Source organism: Centroberyx gerrardi, chromosome 1, assembly GCF_048128805.1.
Source record: "Centroberyx gerrardi isolate f3 chromosome 1, fCenGer3.hap1.cur.20231027, whole genome shotgun sequence".
NCBI classification, from domain to species: Eukaryota; Metazoa; Chordata; class Actinopteri; order Beryciformes; family Berycidae; genus Centroberyx; species Centroberyx gerrardi.
Window position 1 is genome coordinate 20,810,084 of NC_135997.1, and position 18,203 is coordinate 20,828,286.

The 18,203-nt window shown below is 41.6% G+C and overlaps 2 protein-coding genes across 2 annotated transcripts; both read left to right on the forward strand.

The window, feature by feature from the left end:
* Positions 1 to 126: 126 nt before the first annotated feature.
* On the forward strand, positions 127 to 12,575 carry gcfc2 (GC-rich sequence DNA-binding factor 2). The gene is made up of 18 exons (XM_071925813.2): positions 127 to 468; positions 1,127 to 1,228; positions 1,523 to 1,723; positions 1,884 to 2,138; positions 2,304 to 2,404; positions 2,652 to 2,800; positions 3,395 to 3,578; positions 4,200 to 4,323; positions 6,316 to 6,367; positions 6,841 to 6,926; positions 7,796 to 7,995; positions 8,239 to 8,383; positions 8,785 to 8,906; positions 9,170 to 9,246; positions 11,107 to 11,173; positions 11,287 to 11,433; positions 11,649 to 11,785; positions 11,885 to 12,575. Exons 1-18 carry the CDS (start codon positions 159 to 161, stop codon positions 12,015 to 12,017), a joined length of 2,592 nt encoding a protein of 863 aa, XP_071781914.2. The 5' UTR covers positions 127 to 158; the 3' UTR covers positions 12,018 to 12,575.
* Positions 12,576 to 12,838: 263 nt separating this feature from the next.
* On the forward strand, positions 12,839 to 17,819 carry pfn4 (profilin family member 4). The gene is made up of 4 exons (XM_071925814.2): positions 12,839 to 12,955; positions 13,442 to 13,576; positions 14,454 to 14,559; positions 17,689 to 17,819. Exons 1-4 carry the CDS (start codon positions 12,839 to 12,841, stop codon positions 17,715 to 17,717), a joined length of 387 nt encoding a protein of 128 aa, XP_071781915.1. The 3' UTR covers positions 17,718 to 17,819.
* Positions 17,820 to 18,203: the final 384 nt, after the last annotated feature.

Here is an 18,203-nt window from a genome sequence, read left to right on the forward strand (position 1 = left end):
GCATACTCACTACATAGTCCATAGTGCTTTGCGGGTTGCATTACGACAGATTTGACGACTCTTTCAACTAGTTTCCGACGTACCGTATTACGGTTTGCTTGACTACACCAAGGAGGTTCTAGTAACTTACTGCTGCTGCTAATAGTGCCTGGATCGAAATGTTCAATAAAAAGCCGCGGAGAAACTTTCGGCAGAGGAAAGGAGACTCCAGCGACGAAGAGGACGAGCAGAAGAACGGAGACGGAGAGGAAAACAAGAAGGCTCCAGCTGTGATAAACAAGCCGTCCAAAGTGGCCCAGGGCCGCGGCATCTCCTGCAGCTCCAAGCGGGAAGCGACACCCCCAAAGTCGGACAGCAGCGACGGAGAGGACGGGGCGGAGAGGACAGAAACATCAGAGAGGAGTAAAAACAAAGATGGGCAGAAAAAGAAAACGAACGCCGTTCTCAGTTTTTCTGGGGACAGAGAAGGTAGGTTTAAGTTTAAGTGTGTCTGGGTTTTGAAGCCAAACCTGTCAAAGATGGACCCCAGACAGACGTTTACTCAACGAAGCTGGGCTGTTATGAGCAACGTTTGACCAAAATAAATGGGAAAGTATTGTTCAGCAGTCAGCAGGGATGAGGATCTTTATCTGGGACGAAATCTATGTGAATAACCTAGAGAGCTGTAAAGGACAGAAGAGCCAACTAATTCAATACACTAATTTAAAATGTTTGTACATATGCCATGATCTTGGTAGAGTAAGATAGTGTATGTCCCATTCTCTTGAGAGACTACTACTGTTAACTATATCAACAACAACAGCAACATCCAGCAGCCAGTTTGTCGGGTTGCTGAAGTAACACTATGTACAGAATAGGTAAAAAAACAAACAAAAAAACACCCAGACCATGCAAGTCACGCCACTAAAATCATGTTTGTGAAGTGGCAGGGTGACCCTTTTAGGATCTAGTAGGACATCTCTTCTGTTATGGGTGCCTTTCACTGTGCTAAGTAAAGAGGGTAAACAATGTTGATTGATACAAAATTCAAGCACGTAGTGAATGAGTGGATCCTATCCATTCTGTGTAACACTAATGATATCGCATGATGCCTGTTGAAACTCTGGGTTTCTTGTTACTACTTCAGCTGAGGGACCAGAGTTTAAGCTGAAGAAGTCATCTGATAAAGCTGTGGTGTTCCAAGTTAAAAGAAAGGAGGACTTATCTGCCAAGACCACCCAGAGAACTGGTAGGCACCTGGATAACATTAGACACACACACACACACACACCTTGCACAGTAACAGGTAACTATGACATGTGTCACAGCATGCATACACGTAACTCTTGTAAAAGTCAGCTTTATCAACACACATTTATGCTCATACATACACACTGATCAGGCTATTTTGCTTATGTAGAGTGTAAATAATCCAAGGTTTACTGACCAGGCTGTTGTTTACACACGGTGTCTACATACACACACACACACACACACACACACACATACAAGTCCTCGCCTAATCCTTTGTCCTCTCCCCCAGCCCCAGCAGGTGGAGGTGTCCCACCATCTGGTTCACCCAGGCAGGACTCTGGCAGCCAGGCTTCACCACATGCTCTCCACCACGATGAGGATGAGGATGATGAGGATGATGAGGATGATGATGATGATGATGATGGTGCCAGGTCTCCCACATCTAGCTCAACCTCCTCCCCAGCCTCCAACTGCTCTGCTGCTAAACCAGGTGTGTGTGTTGTGAGTGTGTGTGCCACAGAGATGCTTATTTTCCATATAACTCTGGTGTGTTTGGTGTGTGTGTGTTAACCTGCTATGCATGCTCCTTGTGTGTGCCCATGTTTTGTGTGTGTGTATTTATGTGTCTGTGCATTTGTCTGTGCATACAGCAGTTATCCCCAACGCCAAAGAGATCCAGGCAGCCAGGAGGCGGCGGCGTGATGCTCGAGCCCAGAAAGAGTTCATTCCCCTGGGTAGAAATGGCCAGAGCTCCCCTGGCAGCACCCCAGACCGCCGCAGCAAGGACGACGAAGAGGATGGAGATGATGATGATGATGATGACGATGAGCTGGATGATTACGAGCGAAGGATCGAGTTTGCCCCACGGTCCAAAAGCATCAGGGAGAGGATTGCAGAGAAACTCGGTATGAGAGAAAATGTGTGTGTGCATCAGTGTGCATGCATGCTTGTGTATATCTAGCGCTTGTATGTTTTTGTGTCTTATTTACGTGTGTGTGTGTGTGTGTGTGTGTGTGTGTGTGTGTGCGCGCGCACGCGCGTGTGTGTGTGTGTGTGTGTGTGTATTCCAGGAAGCAGTGATGGCAGCGAGTCTGACTCTGAGAGGGAGGAGCAGGAGCTGTGGGAGGAGACACAAATCGAGAAGGGAGTGAAGAGACGGCCAGGAGAACAGGTGGGAAAGTCCATTAATTGTCCTTTTTTCTTGTTTTTGCCTTTTCTCCATTTCTTTCTTGCTATTTCTCTCATTTACCTGCTGTTCTTTCTGCCATATGTTTTCTTAAATTCTCTCTTTTTCAGTCCCTTTTTTCTGTAGTGATGCCAATCATTTCCATCAAAACAGCTCCTCTCTGTATTGCAGCACTGTCTTTGTTTCTTTCTTTTTCTTTTTCTTCAACATTCTGTCTGTTCTTTTCCCCCAGAGTCCATCTGGCAGTGAATTCAGCAGCTGCAGCAGCAGCAGCAGTAGGAGAGACAGACAGAGACAGAAGAAGAGGTCAGCGGGGGTCAAAATCCCGGAGACTCTGCCTCAAGTCACTGTCTCAATGGTCAAGAGGAGGATCACTGGAAAGTCAGTTTGCACTACCTCAACTTGCTTTAATATGACACTATATGACTGTGCTGATATACAACACATTGTATAAGTGTTTGGTGATTTGATGTAAAAGTGATATCACAGTGTTTACAGATCAAATGTTGATATCCAATATGGCTCCATGTTTTCCTTAGAAACTTTGTCCTTAATGATACATGACATGTACCTCTCATGTTATATATGTCTTTGTTTGTTCATATCAGACTTCAGAATGACACATACAAAATACAAATGATGATCTCAAATGAAAATAAATAGTTACGGATTTACTCAAAGATAGAATATAACCCAAAGATTAAATTATTGCTTCTTCTATTCTGAAGCTAAAGCGACTATATTGGCTGATTAGCCAGACTCCGGTCAGCACACTGCTGAATGTCTTTCCACTTACTATTCGTCCTTTCGTATGGTTTGTTGAAGGACATATTAAAAATAAAAATATTTTCGATATCTCAATTTTTTAATTATTTTCCTTAATATCATATCAGAGAACTGATACAAACATATATTGCCCAGCAGTACTTACACAACACTTTCTTCTCACTCCTCTTTTTCTCTTTTCTTCCCCAGACTGGACTCTCTGAAGGAGGTGCACAGAGCGCGGCAGGCAGAGCTGAGGAGGATGGAGGGGGACGTGGAGAGCGCTAGAACCTCCTTAGAGAACCTGGAGGGAGGTTCCTCAGAGAACCAGCTGAAGTTTTACAGGGCCATGACCCTTTACGTGCACAACCTGGTGGAGTGTCTACGAGAGAAGGTCAGAAATGAATACAATCCCTCCTGCCTAATAGAATAAGAAGCTCTACCCTTCCAGGCCCTTACCAAATGGTAGAGTGTCTGTGAGAGAAAGTCAGAAGCCTAGAAAGAAAACACTGGATTAGACTAACACCAGCCACCAGCCCAGTTTGGCAGTGGTTCTCAATCTGGGGGTCAGGACCGTCCAGGGGGCCACAAGATAATTTTGGGGGGGTCGCAAGATGATTTATGGGATAGGAAAAAAACGGATTTCTATTATACAGACTTATTGTCATGTCTGTTTATTCAGATTTTTCTCTTATTTTTGTTGTTTTCTTGTGAAATATCGAATAGTTTTTAGCCTCTGGGCCTCCTCTGATAATCTATTGGATGAAACGACTTGAAAAGGGAAAATCCTTCTTTGGTTGAACTGTTCACCAGTCTGCATATACAGTCTGTGACAGGGGGTTGTGAGTAGGCGTCACTTTGTATTAAGGGGTCACAAGCCAAAAAAGTTTGAGAACCTTTGAATGGTTTTGACTTAATCCCTGGGGAAAAACACATAAACAACTGGTAGCTGTATAAACGCTCCCTCTTTGGGAGATAGTATTACAGATGATAATTTGTTGATTGTGTTGTTTAGGTTGTGGAGATCAACTCTTTGGAACTGGATTTGCACACTCTCCTGTCTGACCAGATGGAGGCGCTGTGTGCACACAGACGGCAGACTGTCAAGGAGGAGGCTGCCCGCCTGCAGCAGCTCAGCTGTGAGTGATGTGTGTGTGTGTGTGTGTAGGGATGGGAATTGATAAGATTTTATTGATACCAATGCCATTATCGATTCTGCTTATCGGTCCGGTTCTTTATCGATTCCCTTATCGATTCCCGATCAATTTTCTGTGTGGGAAAAAAAAGTAGGCCTAGGCAGGTTTTCAGCGTCAACGCAGCTGTTTTATTATCTCTTGAGTCTGAACAGTGTAGAATGTCTGCCTAATAACATTTGAACATGTTAAAATAAATTACAATGCTCCTTTTCTTAAAATGATATAACTTGGAAAACAAATAAGATGGTTAGATGGTTACCCTAAGATGTTTCAACATATTGCTGGTGTTTCCACCCTTAAGGCTGCGTTCACACAGCGTTTTTTCCCCAACTGCCAGCGCCCTTTCCTCATTAAAAGTAACGGGAAGCGGCCGCAAGGCGCACAAAAGGCGGCCGCTCCCGAAAAGCGCTGCAGCGGCATTTTTTTCGTCAGAGCGGAGCGCTTTCAAAAGTTGAGAAATGTTCAACTTTTCAGAAAAGCGCCGGGTGACGTGAACCGCTTTTTCCCAGCCGACCAATCGCGATGACAGAGACGCCGGCCGTTTCCCATAGCAACAACAACTATGGAGAAAGTGAAAGTGCCGATGGAGAAATGGGACGTTGTAATAAGTGAATTTCCGTTACCGCAACAGCGATCATAAAGGCAGTATGGATTATACTGGACATGTATTGGAAATATCTGGTAAGCCTTTGCTTGTTGCACAACACTGTTTTGTCTTCTAGAAGTGAACCAGCTGGTTAGTGAGCTAGCAGCTGCTCAGCTAACGTCAGGTGACGTTGCCGTGATCCGCTTTTTATTTCTCCTCACAAAAAGCGCTCCAGGCAGCGCTTTTTCCACATCAAAAAACGCTATGTGTGAACACAGAAATGATAATTTTACAGATGTTACAAGTAGCACTGTTGTCATCTTTCTTCGTGAAATGAAGCCACGCTTTGGACCGTTTCTTCCTCTCGGCCATGATTCCTTGTTGCAAGTTTCCAGCAGCGTAGACGCAGAGTTTGACGTCATGATGCATGGGTTTTTGCAATGCGCATGCGCAACTGTCAGAAAAACATGCCGGCATCGATAAAAGGAATTGATAACCTCGGAGGCATACGATTCCGTTGGATCAGACAATTCGGAACCGGTTCTCAACTGGAACCGGTTCTCGATTCCCATCCCTGTGTGTGTGTGTGTGTGTGTGTGTGTGTGTGTGTATTCATGTGTCTGTGTGTATGTGCATCTGTGATGAGACTGGAAACTCTTTGTATGCATTATGTCTAGTTTCTGTTTTTTCTTTTCCTTTGTTTTTAAAAAAAAAATCCAAAATGAGGTACAGGCCTACTTCTGCTGGCTCCCCACAAGACAGGATTAGATATAGGCTAGCTTTTTATTAACCTGGTTCCTAGTTTGAGAGACTAAATTTCTCATTTGGTTTCTTGGTTGAAACATCAGGGTTCCCTCTGGTCCTGGAATCTGTGGAATGTCAGTGTCAATTTGGAGAGGTGTTTTCTACACAGGGAAAGTCAGGGAATTTGAGAAATTCTCTGGGGAAGTCTGTGAATATCAGGGAATTTCACAAATGGAACACTTAAAAGGAGTATACCAGAATATATTTTACACCTGGTTTCACACATTCATTGCATTAGCTGATGGTTTTCAGTTGTTTTTTCTCCATAGCCAAGTCCATCTGTAGTGGAAACCAGACTGTTTACCACTTTAGAACTTTTCTGAGCTGAAAAACAACATTAACAATCCAGGAAGAAATGACATTTTTAGGTCATGTAGGCGACTTAGTTATGGAAAGTCATGGAAAAGTAATGGAATTTTACATCAGGGGCACGGTGGGAACCTTTGAAATGTTTAAAGAAGCCCTGTCTAGTTGAAGGTGAAATAGTCTACTAGAAGCAATAATTACATTAACTGGATTATTTTTTTTCTCTCTTATTTTTGTAGATAGCACCGATGGGCAGAGTGGAGACTCTGGCAATGGGACACAGAGTCAAGGGTGAGTGAAACTTTATTAATTCTCTTTTTTCCAGTTAGGCTTTCTTTCTTTATTTATTCCAAAGAAAAAGAATAAACTGTTATGGGTTTGGCGCAAAATGAATTTTGAATGAAGATACAAGCAATCTTATGTTGCCGGAGTCCCTCCAAGTAGTTATAATGTAAGGTAGACTAGACTGAACAAAATACTGGAGACTAGTTATTTGTTTGTTGTAAAAATAGGGTATATTTGTTGTATAAGCTTGCACAGTTTCCCAGAAATCAGTTTTGGGTCACAAGAACAAATCTTTTGAAGATGTAGGGAACAAGAAAAAAAAAAGTTGCAATCTTCCTTCCTAGTCTACATCCATAGCCCTTTAGTTTTGGTGAGAGCTGCGACGGCCAAAACATAGTAGTAAAAACTTGCTTTGTGTTTATGTGTTCCCACTTGTGGGTCTCCCTTGACGTGTGTAATATTTGTCTTGCACGGTCCAGTGATGAAGGTGAGGAAGACTGCAGTGACATACCTGAAGACACACAGCCTTCAGCAGAGGAAGAAGAGCAGCTGCAGAGGAAGACAGGTGAGGGAGGGGGATTCATCTATCCATGTTACTATCCAGTCAGCTATAAAAGCTTCAACCTATATATCAGGGTTTCATCAGCCACAAGTGATTTTTTACGGGTAAAAGTTTTTTTTATTGGTAAAAACGTTCCAAATCTGATAAACTAAAATCTTGTCCATTTAAATATTCTAGGCTGTGGTCAGTGATAGTTCAGTGGTTAAATCCCTCTCTGTAAACAAACCCTAGTGGCCGAGGATCAAATCCCCACTTATTTATTTATTTATTACTTACCTTTTCTATTTTTACCTGTGCGTACCATCCGATGCTGCAGTCCTGTAATCGAGGGTGAAAGACAAGAACATCTAGAAGATCTCCCTTGTTTGAATAATCTATTGAAGAATAAACTTCATCATATACAAAACCTGTGATTGTGACTTTTCCAAATTTGACTAATGAAAGGAACATCCTGAAATATTCGGTGACAAAAAGGAAACACCCTGATGTAAAATGGGTGTAAAATGGTTGTTATTGGAATACAATTGATATTTTGTTCAACAAAATAAACTGAGGAGGTTTCAGCTGCCAAATGATCACAATAAGAATCATTTTAGTTGTTTTGTCTGGCGAAAAAAGGAAATGATCCCTGTGTTGTCTGTCATTATTTAATTTCCTATTTCTATTCGCGCTACTGTAACATTCTCCTGCCAGATAACATCTTAATCAGTGTTCATTGATGTTAGAAACATTCTGTTCTCTCATTAGTCCTTTCATTCAATCCTGTTTTTTGTTTTTTATCCCTCTGTTCCCCAGCAGATATCTTACTTTGTGATGTCTAGGCTGAATTACGTGATCCCTGTGTTACTTCTCTTTCTGTTTCCCTCCCCCAGCTGATATCCTGTCGAGGTCGCAGGCGGTGTTTTCTGATGTCCAGGAGGATTTCAGCGACGTAAAGAAGATTCTGTCTCGCTTTGAAGAATGGAGAGGATCCTACTCCGACTCCTACCACAGTGCGTACATCTCTCTGTGTCTGCCCAAGTTACTCAACCCCATCATCAGGCATCAGCTGCTGGGGTGGAACCCTCTGAAGGTACTTACACACGTGGACACTCTCTCTCTCGCTCGCTCTCTCTCTCTCTCTCTCTCTCTCTCTCTCTCTCTCTCTCTCTCTCTCTCTCTCTCTCTCTCTCTCTCACACACAAACATAGAGGCTCATAGATACACACAGCTGCCATCACACACCATGTGATATTGATGATGTTTGATAACAATAGCCATGTTTTTATGTATTTCTGTATCCAACTTGATGTGTGTGTGTGTGTGTGTGTCTCAGGATGCCAGTGAGGACTTTGAAGCCCTCCCATGGTACAGAGCAGTGGAGACCTTCTGTCACGGCCACGGCTACGAAGAGCTAGAACACACAGACAGACAGACTCTGCCTAATGTCATAGAAAAGACACTCCTATCCAAAATGACAGGTAACACACACACACACATATGCTCACACTCATGCACACTGTGTCTCTTTCTCCCACTCTGTCACACACACCTGTGCCCATTCATCGCATTTGCAATAAGTATAATATGATTCTATTAAAGACAATATTAAGTGAAAAATTCACCTTGTTAGCCAGTTCTCCATGTCCTAGCGTACACCTATTTACAAAACATGCCCCATAAATTACTACATTTTTATTTTCTCGTATTTTTATATCATTTTATATTTTATTCTCTGTTTCAACCAGAGATACGTTGAATTACAGAAGCAGCACATCAAATTGCCGCTTCATGTTGGTCTTTAACTGTCTAGCCTCTGGGTTGATCTACATCTTACTTAATGATCAGACTCCACTCTCTTTCCCTCCCTCTCTCTGCGTAGCCTATGTGGATCTGGTGTGGGATCCTCTGTCTCTGCGTCAGTCGGTCCGTCTGTTTGGTGTTTGTCACAGACTGAGGGAGGACTATTCCATCTTCCAAGGAGAGCAGAGTAAACCAGTCAAGGTAAAGCCAACACTTACATAGGACACTTACACAGTATTTAGCAAACACTGAAGACCCTCTCACATCTGTCCTGCATTTCCACTGTAAACTATTTTTTAAACTTATTATATATCACAAGATGCCGTGCTTTATATATATATATATGATTATTATTATGTTTATTGTTATTTTAACAGGAGATAGTAATTTAACAACAACCCTTACTCACTGATGTAATAGTGTCCTATGAATATTTACAGTGTGTGTGTTTGTGTCCCATGCAGGCATTTGTGGAGGCCGTGGTCAGCCGACTGAGGAGTTGTGTTGAGGAAGATGTCTTCATCCCTCTGTACCCTAAAAAGTTAGTCTCTTCTCTTGCATGTTAGGCACTTAGCTAGGGCTGCAGCTATCGATTATTTTAGTAATCGAGTATTCTACCGATTATTCCATCGATTAATCGAGTAATCGGATAAGAAATACTTTTGCTTTATTAAAGAGCAATAGTAAATATACAAAAGAGAAAAGCTGTCCGCACGAAGCTGTCCATACGACACTGTGATTTACTGAAAACGAGGTGAAATAATAATTATTATTGATATTTATTACTAGGCCTAAATATCATACAAGTTCATAAGACTGGCTAATGTACATTTATTTACTATGTTGAAGGGTTGCCCTACACCTGCTGACCCTACTCACTGCAATCAAACTAAACTGAATATACCTGCTGTATTGGACTGGTGCATTTTAGGCTCCAATTGCTACTTACACCACCTGATATTTTGCTTTCTGGGGTATTTTATGCATCACTGTGAGGGGAGTAGGTGTGTGTGTGTGTGTGTGTGTGTGTGTGTGTGTGTGTGTGTGTGTGTGTGTGTGTGTGTGTGTGTGTGTGTGTGTGTGTGTGTGTGTGTGTGTGTGTGTGTGTGTGTGTGTGTGTATGTGTGTGTGACTATCATAATAATAACATGAATGAAGCTCAGGCTTTCACAAATTGACTGCAGCATTTTATTTTCTGTGGTTATTTTCTTGAGCAAAACTTAGCTAACTTAGGGACATCATAACTAGCCACCATATTGATTTACGTTCTTAACTAGCCATTACATATAGCCATAATTAACGTGCATTCTTTACTAGCCTTCATCTCATCCCGTTTTAATATTAAGTGCTGACTCCGCCCACCCGGGCCAGTTTCGGCGTACGCCGGTAGCAATTACAAGTGGACCCTATCCTACAGTCCCTGCTCTCAGCGGAGGGAAGGAGCTACGCTGTGTGTGGGAAGCGCTGTGACCGTCAGACCTCTCTGGATTAGACAAGCAAGTAGAGAAAACCGGCATCAGCCGAACCAATTTATTGCCAAATGCTTTGGGATTCAACACATTAACATTGCTTCCCATGGTCAGAAAAAGTCGGCAGATTTGTCGCTAGTCGCTTTTGAGAAATAAAGTCGCCAGGGGGGTCTGAAAAGTCGCTAAGTCTAGCGACAAAGTCACCAAGTTGGCAACACTGGATCCGAAACTTTGGACACTTTCTGTCGTTTTCTCTGGCCTGTCTCTTCTCTTCGCCCCTCGCTATTTTCTCTCTCTTTCTCCAGCGCGTTGTGCAACAGTAATAATCATCCGTGCGAAACACTGAGTGTGTATATAGTTATATGGATTAAACGAAGCTTCGATGCAAAGAATTTGCATCAATGATTTTTAGTAATCGAGTTACTCGAGTTTCTCGAGGAATCGTTTCAGCCCTACACTTAGCTCTTGTTTGAATGACTTGCAATGAGAAGGCAGGCTGGTTTCAGTGTCTTGCTCAAGGACACTTTGACTAGACAGATGGCTGTTATGGCAATTGAACCTGTGACCCTTGAATACAGGATGGTCTCTATAACAACTGGCCCACTAACCGCTAACCAACCTTTTTTTCAGCTTTTTTCCTATTTACTCCAAAGTTAGTCTTTTCTTGTCCTTGTGCATTATATACTTAAAGCAATCACTCTTCTTTTATTACCCCTCCTCCCAAAGGTTTTTTTAAAATGATCCCTTGGTACACTAAATGATCGGCCTCATCTGTTTTTTCCCGTCTGCCCTAAAAAGTTGGATAAGATAGTTAATCAAAGAGCTAATTTTCCCCAAAAGATGGTGCATTGCTTTAAAATCAGATCAACCAAAATGTTCTCTAATGTCTTGTTCAATGTCTTCCTTGTGTTTTTTTTTTTTTTTAAATCCAGGTTTCTAGAGGACAGATCGTCTCCTCAGTGTCGCTTCAGAGACCAACAGTTCTGGATGGCTGTAAAAGTACAACTCACTAAAAAAATGATTTGTTTAAGCACTTTCATATATTTTGTCAGTCTTGCCATCTTGACATAGCTGAATATTAACAAGCTGCGGGTTGTTTTGTGTTCATTCAGCTACTAGGTAACATGGGGAAGTGGGATTTGCTGCTGCCTGAGTCTGTCTTGAAAGAGCTGATGTTGGACAAACTGCTGAACAGATATCTGATGATCACACTGCTGAACCAGACACAGACCAACAAGGCTGTTCATACATGCAAGAAGGTAGCTATATTTCATGTTATTTTATTGCACCTTGTTTTACTTGATGTATGTGTGTGTGTGATTTTATGTAGTTGTGTGTCTGGGCGTGTTTGTGTCTGTCTATATCTTTTAGCCTCGTCTTAGTGTAGATCTGGTTGTTTGCAGTTCCTTCCCTTTTTCTCTCATGCTCCCTTCCTCTGTTAACCGCCCACCTCTCTCTCTCTCTCTCTCTCCAGATAGCAGATAGTCTGCCAGCCTCTTGGTTTACAGGACTGAGTGTCTGTTTGCCTCAGCTCCAGTCTTTCAGTAACCACCTGGTTCAGACGGCTCACTCCATCTGCAAACAACAGCCCCCTGAAGATCCTAATACTAGGTAATACATACACACACACACACCATTTTTTTTCTTGATATTTTCATACAGTTAACATGACTGTAATTCATGAATCTGGGCTTTTGTTTTTCCATCTAGGTCTGCAGTGGTTGAAGTGCTGCAGATTCTGAGTAGAATCAGGTCCTTCGACTCTCTCATGGCTATAGCAGAGAAATACCACTATCAAGATGCCGTCTACTCCCACCAACTACTCAACCAGGAGGCAGTATAAACTGTAAAGACGGAGTGGAGTGGATGATGGTTGATCAAACTGTGAAGATGGTGGACTGTAATTTTGAGAAACAGGAATTCTCACATAAATTCCATGGCAACCGGGAACTGTGTGTTTTCCGCCTTGTGGAAGAGATAATGGTGACCGCCCAGCTCTGCTCAGGTGACAGCACCACCCGCTCCTTGTTTGTGTTTCCAGCCTGGTGGTTAAAAACTTCCCACTCTCCAAGAACCGATAAGAGAGGACAAAGATGTCATCATCTGGTGGTCTGACCAGCACTTTGGCCATAATACAGACCGTCTTTTAAATTCAAACTTCAGGTAAAACTAACAGAAAGAAAGGAGAACATTTAAATCATATGTATGTGTGTGTATGGTGGGGGGCTGAACGGGTATGAAACAAGTACATCCTTTGTTAAGGTTTGCAAAATTGTAAAGACAAATTGTGTGGCAAAAACGGTTTGCCTCTGCGATACCTCTGATCTTGTTCATTGTGAACAATTTGCCAGCTGTCTTTTTTGTACAGGAGAGAACTGTATTTTTATGAATAAATATTAGAATTTCGGTAATAAATCTCGTAAGTTCTATTAATTTTCTATTCTCTATATTGCTCAATATTTTGTGAGACAAAATGTTTATGGTAAACATGGTTAATAACTAATTATTTATTATTTCTCACGAAGGTATGTAGTGACACAAGAGCAAGGTACAGGGCAAGGTTCATCTCGACGTCAGTGTTACACTTGTCTCCACGGAAACGACCAGCGTACACATTGTTCACTGAGCAGTGAGCAGTCAGCTCAGCTAAAATTTAAATCAACTATGAACCAATATCAGATTTTAATCAACGACTGTCTCATTGGCACAAAACATGTAGAAACGGCAGCACTGCTGCTAGCAAAGGATGCTTCAATTACGGCCGCATCGCCAAGGTGTCAGGTAGGTCAACAATGCCTAGCTTCACTAATAAAGTTCACAACAAGTAAGGTAAGATAAGCTAGGTAAGCTAACTTTACTGACAAAACTTTTGAGCTAGCTCACTCATTAACAACTTATCCAAGTATAAGTTTGGTTTATAAGGATATGAAGCTAACGTTAACATTAACGGCTACCTGTTTTGGGTTCAGATTTATCGTTAAGCTGTTCTTCACAGAGTAGCCGACATACTGTATGTGCATGTCTGTCAATGTACGCGCGTGTATATAACCAGTGATGAAGCGTAGTATAAAATGAAAAGCATTAATTTATGCCCTTTCTTCATATAATTTACATCAGTGTGATAGGCCACTATTTACTATGAAGTATAACTTTACATAATTTATGTCAGCCCTAAAAAGGTGAGTAAACTGAGTTCTGGTGGATTTATGTAACTGTGTGTGTGTGTGTGTGTGTGTGTGTGTGTGTGTGTTTATCGTCCCTCCACAGATAAGTCCCCAGCAGGCTCAGTTGTTCACAGACTCCTTCAAATACACGTCCACCACCAGAGAGAAAGGCCTCCACTACCAGGACAGACAGTACACCTGTGTCCGAGCTGACCACAGCTCCATCTACTGCAAATCTGTCAGTCTGGTATCATGTCACAGAATGAATGGAGGGAGGGAGGGAGGGAGGAATGGATGGTTTCATGGAGGATCTACAGATGGATGAATGGATCGTTGATGCGTGTATGGAGGGATGATGAGATAGCTGGCTGCTTTGAGGAAAAAATAGAAAGCTTGGTTTTTTTTCTTTCCTTCCAATTGATTCTATCTACTGCAAATCTGTTGGTTTGACACTTTACCCATGTGATGGTGGTAGGGGGGGGGGGAGATGGATGGACCAGAATGAATAATTGGTTTATTTACAGGTTTTTGGTATTTACAAGTCATGACCATTGATATTAAAAACAGTGATTCTACGGGATCCAGCTACAGGCATTGAGCCTACCTGTTGCTAAAACTGAGGCCCGGAGTAAAACTTGCCAGTTGTGCAACCTGACACAAGGTGGCAGTAGAGCAGCTATTAGTAGTGGGACCTAAATCTCAACAAGTCCATTTTTTACTTTTGATCTAATGTTAATGAACCCACATGGAGTGTCTCTCACATAGATAGACCTATTGAAGGCTTCACAAAGTTCATAGAACCTCACAGGCACTGTGCGTATAACACATTTTATTATCATTTCCATTCAGTCACCAAAAAACATTGTATAGGCTGCAATGAATTGAGAAACTGAGGCATGGGATACATCATGCACAATTATATTGTTAATGTATCAATATGTTAGGGAAAAACAACAACCGACCTGCCCACAGTTAACAGTTAGCAGTACAAGTGCCTCTATACTGTACAGTATGGGGGCACAGTACTGTTCAGTATTATCCATAAGTGTTTTAAGTAAGCATCCTTATTTACCCTAAACCCGTGGTTTAATGAAGCTGTATGTTTTGTCTGATAGGATGGCCATGGTCTGATCATAGTGAAGACGTTGCTGTACGTGCTGGTGGCCACATACAATGACAACATGTACCCCAGTGTGTGTGTAGAGGCTGTGGAGAAACTAGGTGAGTGTAGTGATGATGATAATGAATAGATAGACTTTATGAAAGTAGATTCCTTTTATTTGAAATGCACACCTTCACATAATGTGAATATATTGGTAAATTATCATACTTTCCAGTTACATAGAATAGATTACTTTGCGTAGATCTAAAAAAAAAAATCCCCCCCAAAATGTCTGTCCTTTAAAATAATGTTATGTAGCACAAAATGCACAAAATCTCAAGGGGGATAAATTCTTTTTTTGAGTAACTACAAATGGATTTTCTTTTATACACACAATTCACACAAAAAGGCTATAATAATTCAACAATTCTCTCAGTTCAGCAGTGAACTAGACTAGCTCAGCTCATCATGAATTAATCTAGAATTGAAATCTTTGACAAGTCCTCATTCTATAAACCTCCAGTGACGGATGACAAGCTATGACAAGTGATGAGACGGATGACTTCCTATTACAAAGGCAAATTCATCACTGTGTGTGTGTGTCTGTCTGTGTCTGTGTCTATGTCTATGTCTATGTGTGTCTGTGTCTTGCTTCCACACCTGTGTACCTCCATACACATTGTGTCAATAACGGATGAACACACTAGCAAATAGAAGACTTTCTAACACATGGATTGAGGTTTTCTCTTCAAAGCAGCTTTTTAAGTCTTAGGATAGTGTATTACAATATTTTGATTTAGCCCCAATTAGTTTATCACCCTCACCAAATGTGTATGAAGTCAGGGTTGAAATCCAACACCATAGTTTTTCTCAGAGGCTTTCTTATGGAAGAGGATTAGGGCCACGTGAAAAAAAACATTTGAGTATTCTGACTTTTTTCTCAGAATTCTGACTTTAATCTCAGAATGTCAGAATCTCAGAATTCTGACTTTAAACTCAGAATTTTGACTTTAATCTCAGAATTCTGAGATTACTTTCTTGTAGCAGCCTAGTCAGGAAGATTTGACTGGGATGCCAACTTAAGGTGTCTTTCAGTGTGCATCCAGCTTTCTCTCAGGTCAATGCTCTCAGGCACAGGTTAGCTTCCCAGCTCTGTACAGGTAAATTAAGGGTTGGCCCAGCCCGCACAGCATTGCCAGAGACATAACCGCATTTACAAGAGTACTGGAATCTTTTATGTCTTCTTCCAGAGATAGAACCAGCACTGGTGGCAAATAATTGACCACAAAAGTTGCCAGGTGAACCAAAATGATGTTAAAAGCTCTTCTCTTCATGTTGTTACCCCCTTCTCTCTCCTTCTCCCTCTCCCTTTCCCCTGGCCCTGGCTGCTTCAGAGACCAGAGAAGTGAGAGGCAGCAGTACAGAATTAAGCACGCTGTGAGAGCAAAGCAGGGCAGAATAATATATAGTTCCACAGTTGGCCATATCGAAGAAAACACAAAACAGACAAAGAGGATGCACCAGGCCAGACCACAACAGGCCACTCTGTACCTCAGGGGCTTGAACCTGTGGAAGAAAGCAGAGTACTGAGGTTCAGTAGATGAGCAGTATTTTTACAACCGTGACATTGTCAGACTGCAATTTCACTAGAAAGGCAAGTTTGATCATTTTACCCAAGAGTTCGTTACCTGATGAAGATCAAAGGGTGGACCACTGCCAAGTAACGCTCCACACTGATACAACACCGGAACAGGGGGCGGCCGATCCATATAAAATTCCACATTCCCGGCGCCAGGATTACAAAGACACCACTAAAGCAGTACAAAGAGTAAACGGTGGCTGGGATTGTCAAACAGAAAAGGATCTCACAGATAGCCAAGTTGAGAAGAAAAAAGTTTGTAGCAAACAAATCTTTGGTTCCATGACTAATGAGCCAAACCATCCATACATTTGCTGGGAGGCCCACCACAAAGTCAGTGAACAGGGAGCTGGAGATGATAGACAGACTGGCAACAGTCTGGTCTGGTGGGTAGATGTGGCATCCGTTGGAGGGTGAGATGAGCTGAGAGTTGTTTAAAAGAGACACGTTGAGTTGAATAGTGGACATTGTCTTGAATGCTCACCGTATGTTCTCTCAGGTTGTAAACTTTGGTAGATCCTTCAATATCCAAAGCGCTTAGTCACGGATTTGCTAAGTTGGTGTTGAAATTAAGATAGACCACATTACACCTCCACCTTCCCTCCTAGTCCTAACCAGTGGAAGCAGCTCAAATTGACTTTTATCTAGTGAAAAGTCTCGATGTGTCTTGACACCTTGTGTCTTCACAGTCCCCTGCTGTGGCAGTGCTTTCTGTCCTGCTCACCTGTGTTATTTATGGTTCACTTGTCCCTTTTACCTCTCTCTAGCTCAACACTCGTGACATGAAACATCTTTAAAGCAAAACAAATGCATAGCATGCAAATATCTTGATGTGACTGATGACAGTTGGTTAGTAGAGAGCTGTGGATAGACAAATTTGCAAGCAAAACGTGCCTTTTGCAAACTGCACTCTTATGCAAACTGCCTTGTTCATTTATCATTTTCATAATTTCACTGGTAGTTGTAATCTTTATTCATGGTGTTTATATTCTCAAAACAATGCTACAAAGCACTTTTCAATAAATAAATGACATAATTATTACGCATTCAGCCAGCCATCTTGTAGAGGGAGCAATCAGGTCGAGCTTTAACAGATAGAGTGCTTCAGAAATACAGGGATAGTATAATGAGCATGCACTTTTACTTTTGATAATTCAGTAAATACCTTTACATCAAATACACACTTTCTTGAATGGTGGGCTTTCACCAGAGCACTATTCCACAAGAATATTTCTACTTTTAGTGAAAGGTACTAGGTAGAGCTTTTTGACATCAATAAATCATTGCCACATTAATTTTGAGACATAATGTAGTTACTGTAAACAAACAAGACCATCAGTGAGTAGATTGGAAGCCTCTACGTTGCATTTTATATTGTGTGCCACGGGTTGGATGGCTCAAGTTCTTAGGAAATCTGTTGGATTGCTTTGTGGCACAAAGGGAGATTGCTTTTGAACACAAAACAGGAAGAGGGACGCTGTTCTGGCAGTGCAAATGGAGCTAAAGCTTTCAGAGTTTCTGGCAGATGAAAAAAAATCTTTAAGTAAAGAATTTGTATACTTATTCCATCACTGGACTAGAGACTGATCATGATGAATATCTTTTACAGCGGAGTACCTGAGAGAGAAGGGAAAGTGAAGACAATTGGAAAGCCATCGTCTCCATATGGACAAGCCAACAAAGTGGTGTTGGACCTGTCACACATACACCAACAAGTACAACTTTCATTTGAAGTGTTGCTTATAAGGCAATAAAGCATGATAAGGCAATGTAAGCATACTGCAATACATCATAACCACAACAATAAGCAATATTATATATATATAACAAATATGGTATACTGCATTCTGATACTGCACCACTAGGGCCTGTGTTTCTACTGAATAACTGTACTATGAATGTCAGCAGGTAGTTTAGTGAAATAGCAAGCAAGAACAAGAAAGAGAAACGTGTTGAAAGCTACAGTACACCTCTAATGTACTTAAGATACTTCAATTTCACAGGCATTTGTAGAGTATACCTTATTCAATATATAACATATTGTGTTTTCCCTTGTGATTATAATGCGCTCATAATGGACTTCAAGTGGGTGTATGATGCCTCAAAATGTGTCAAATTTTCAAG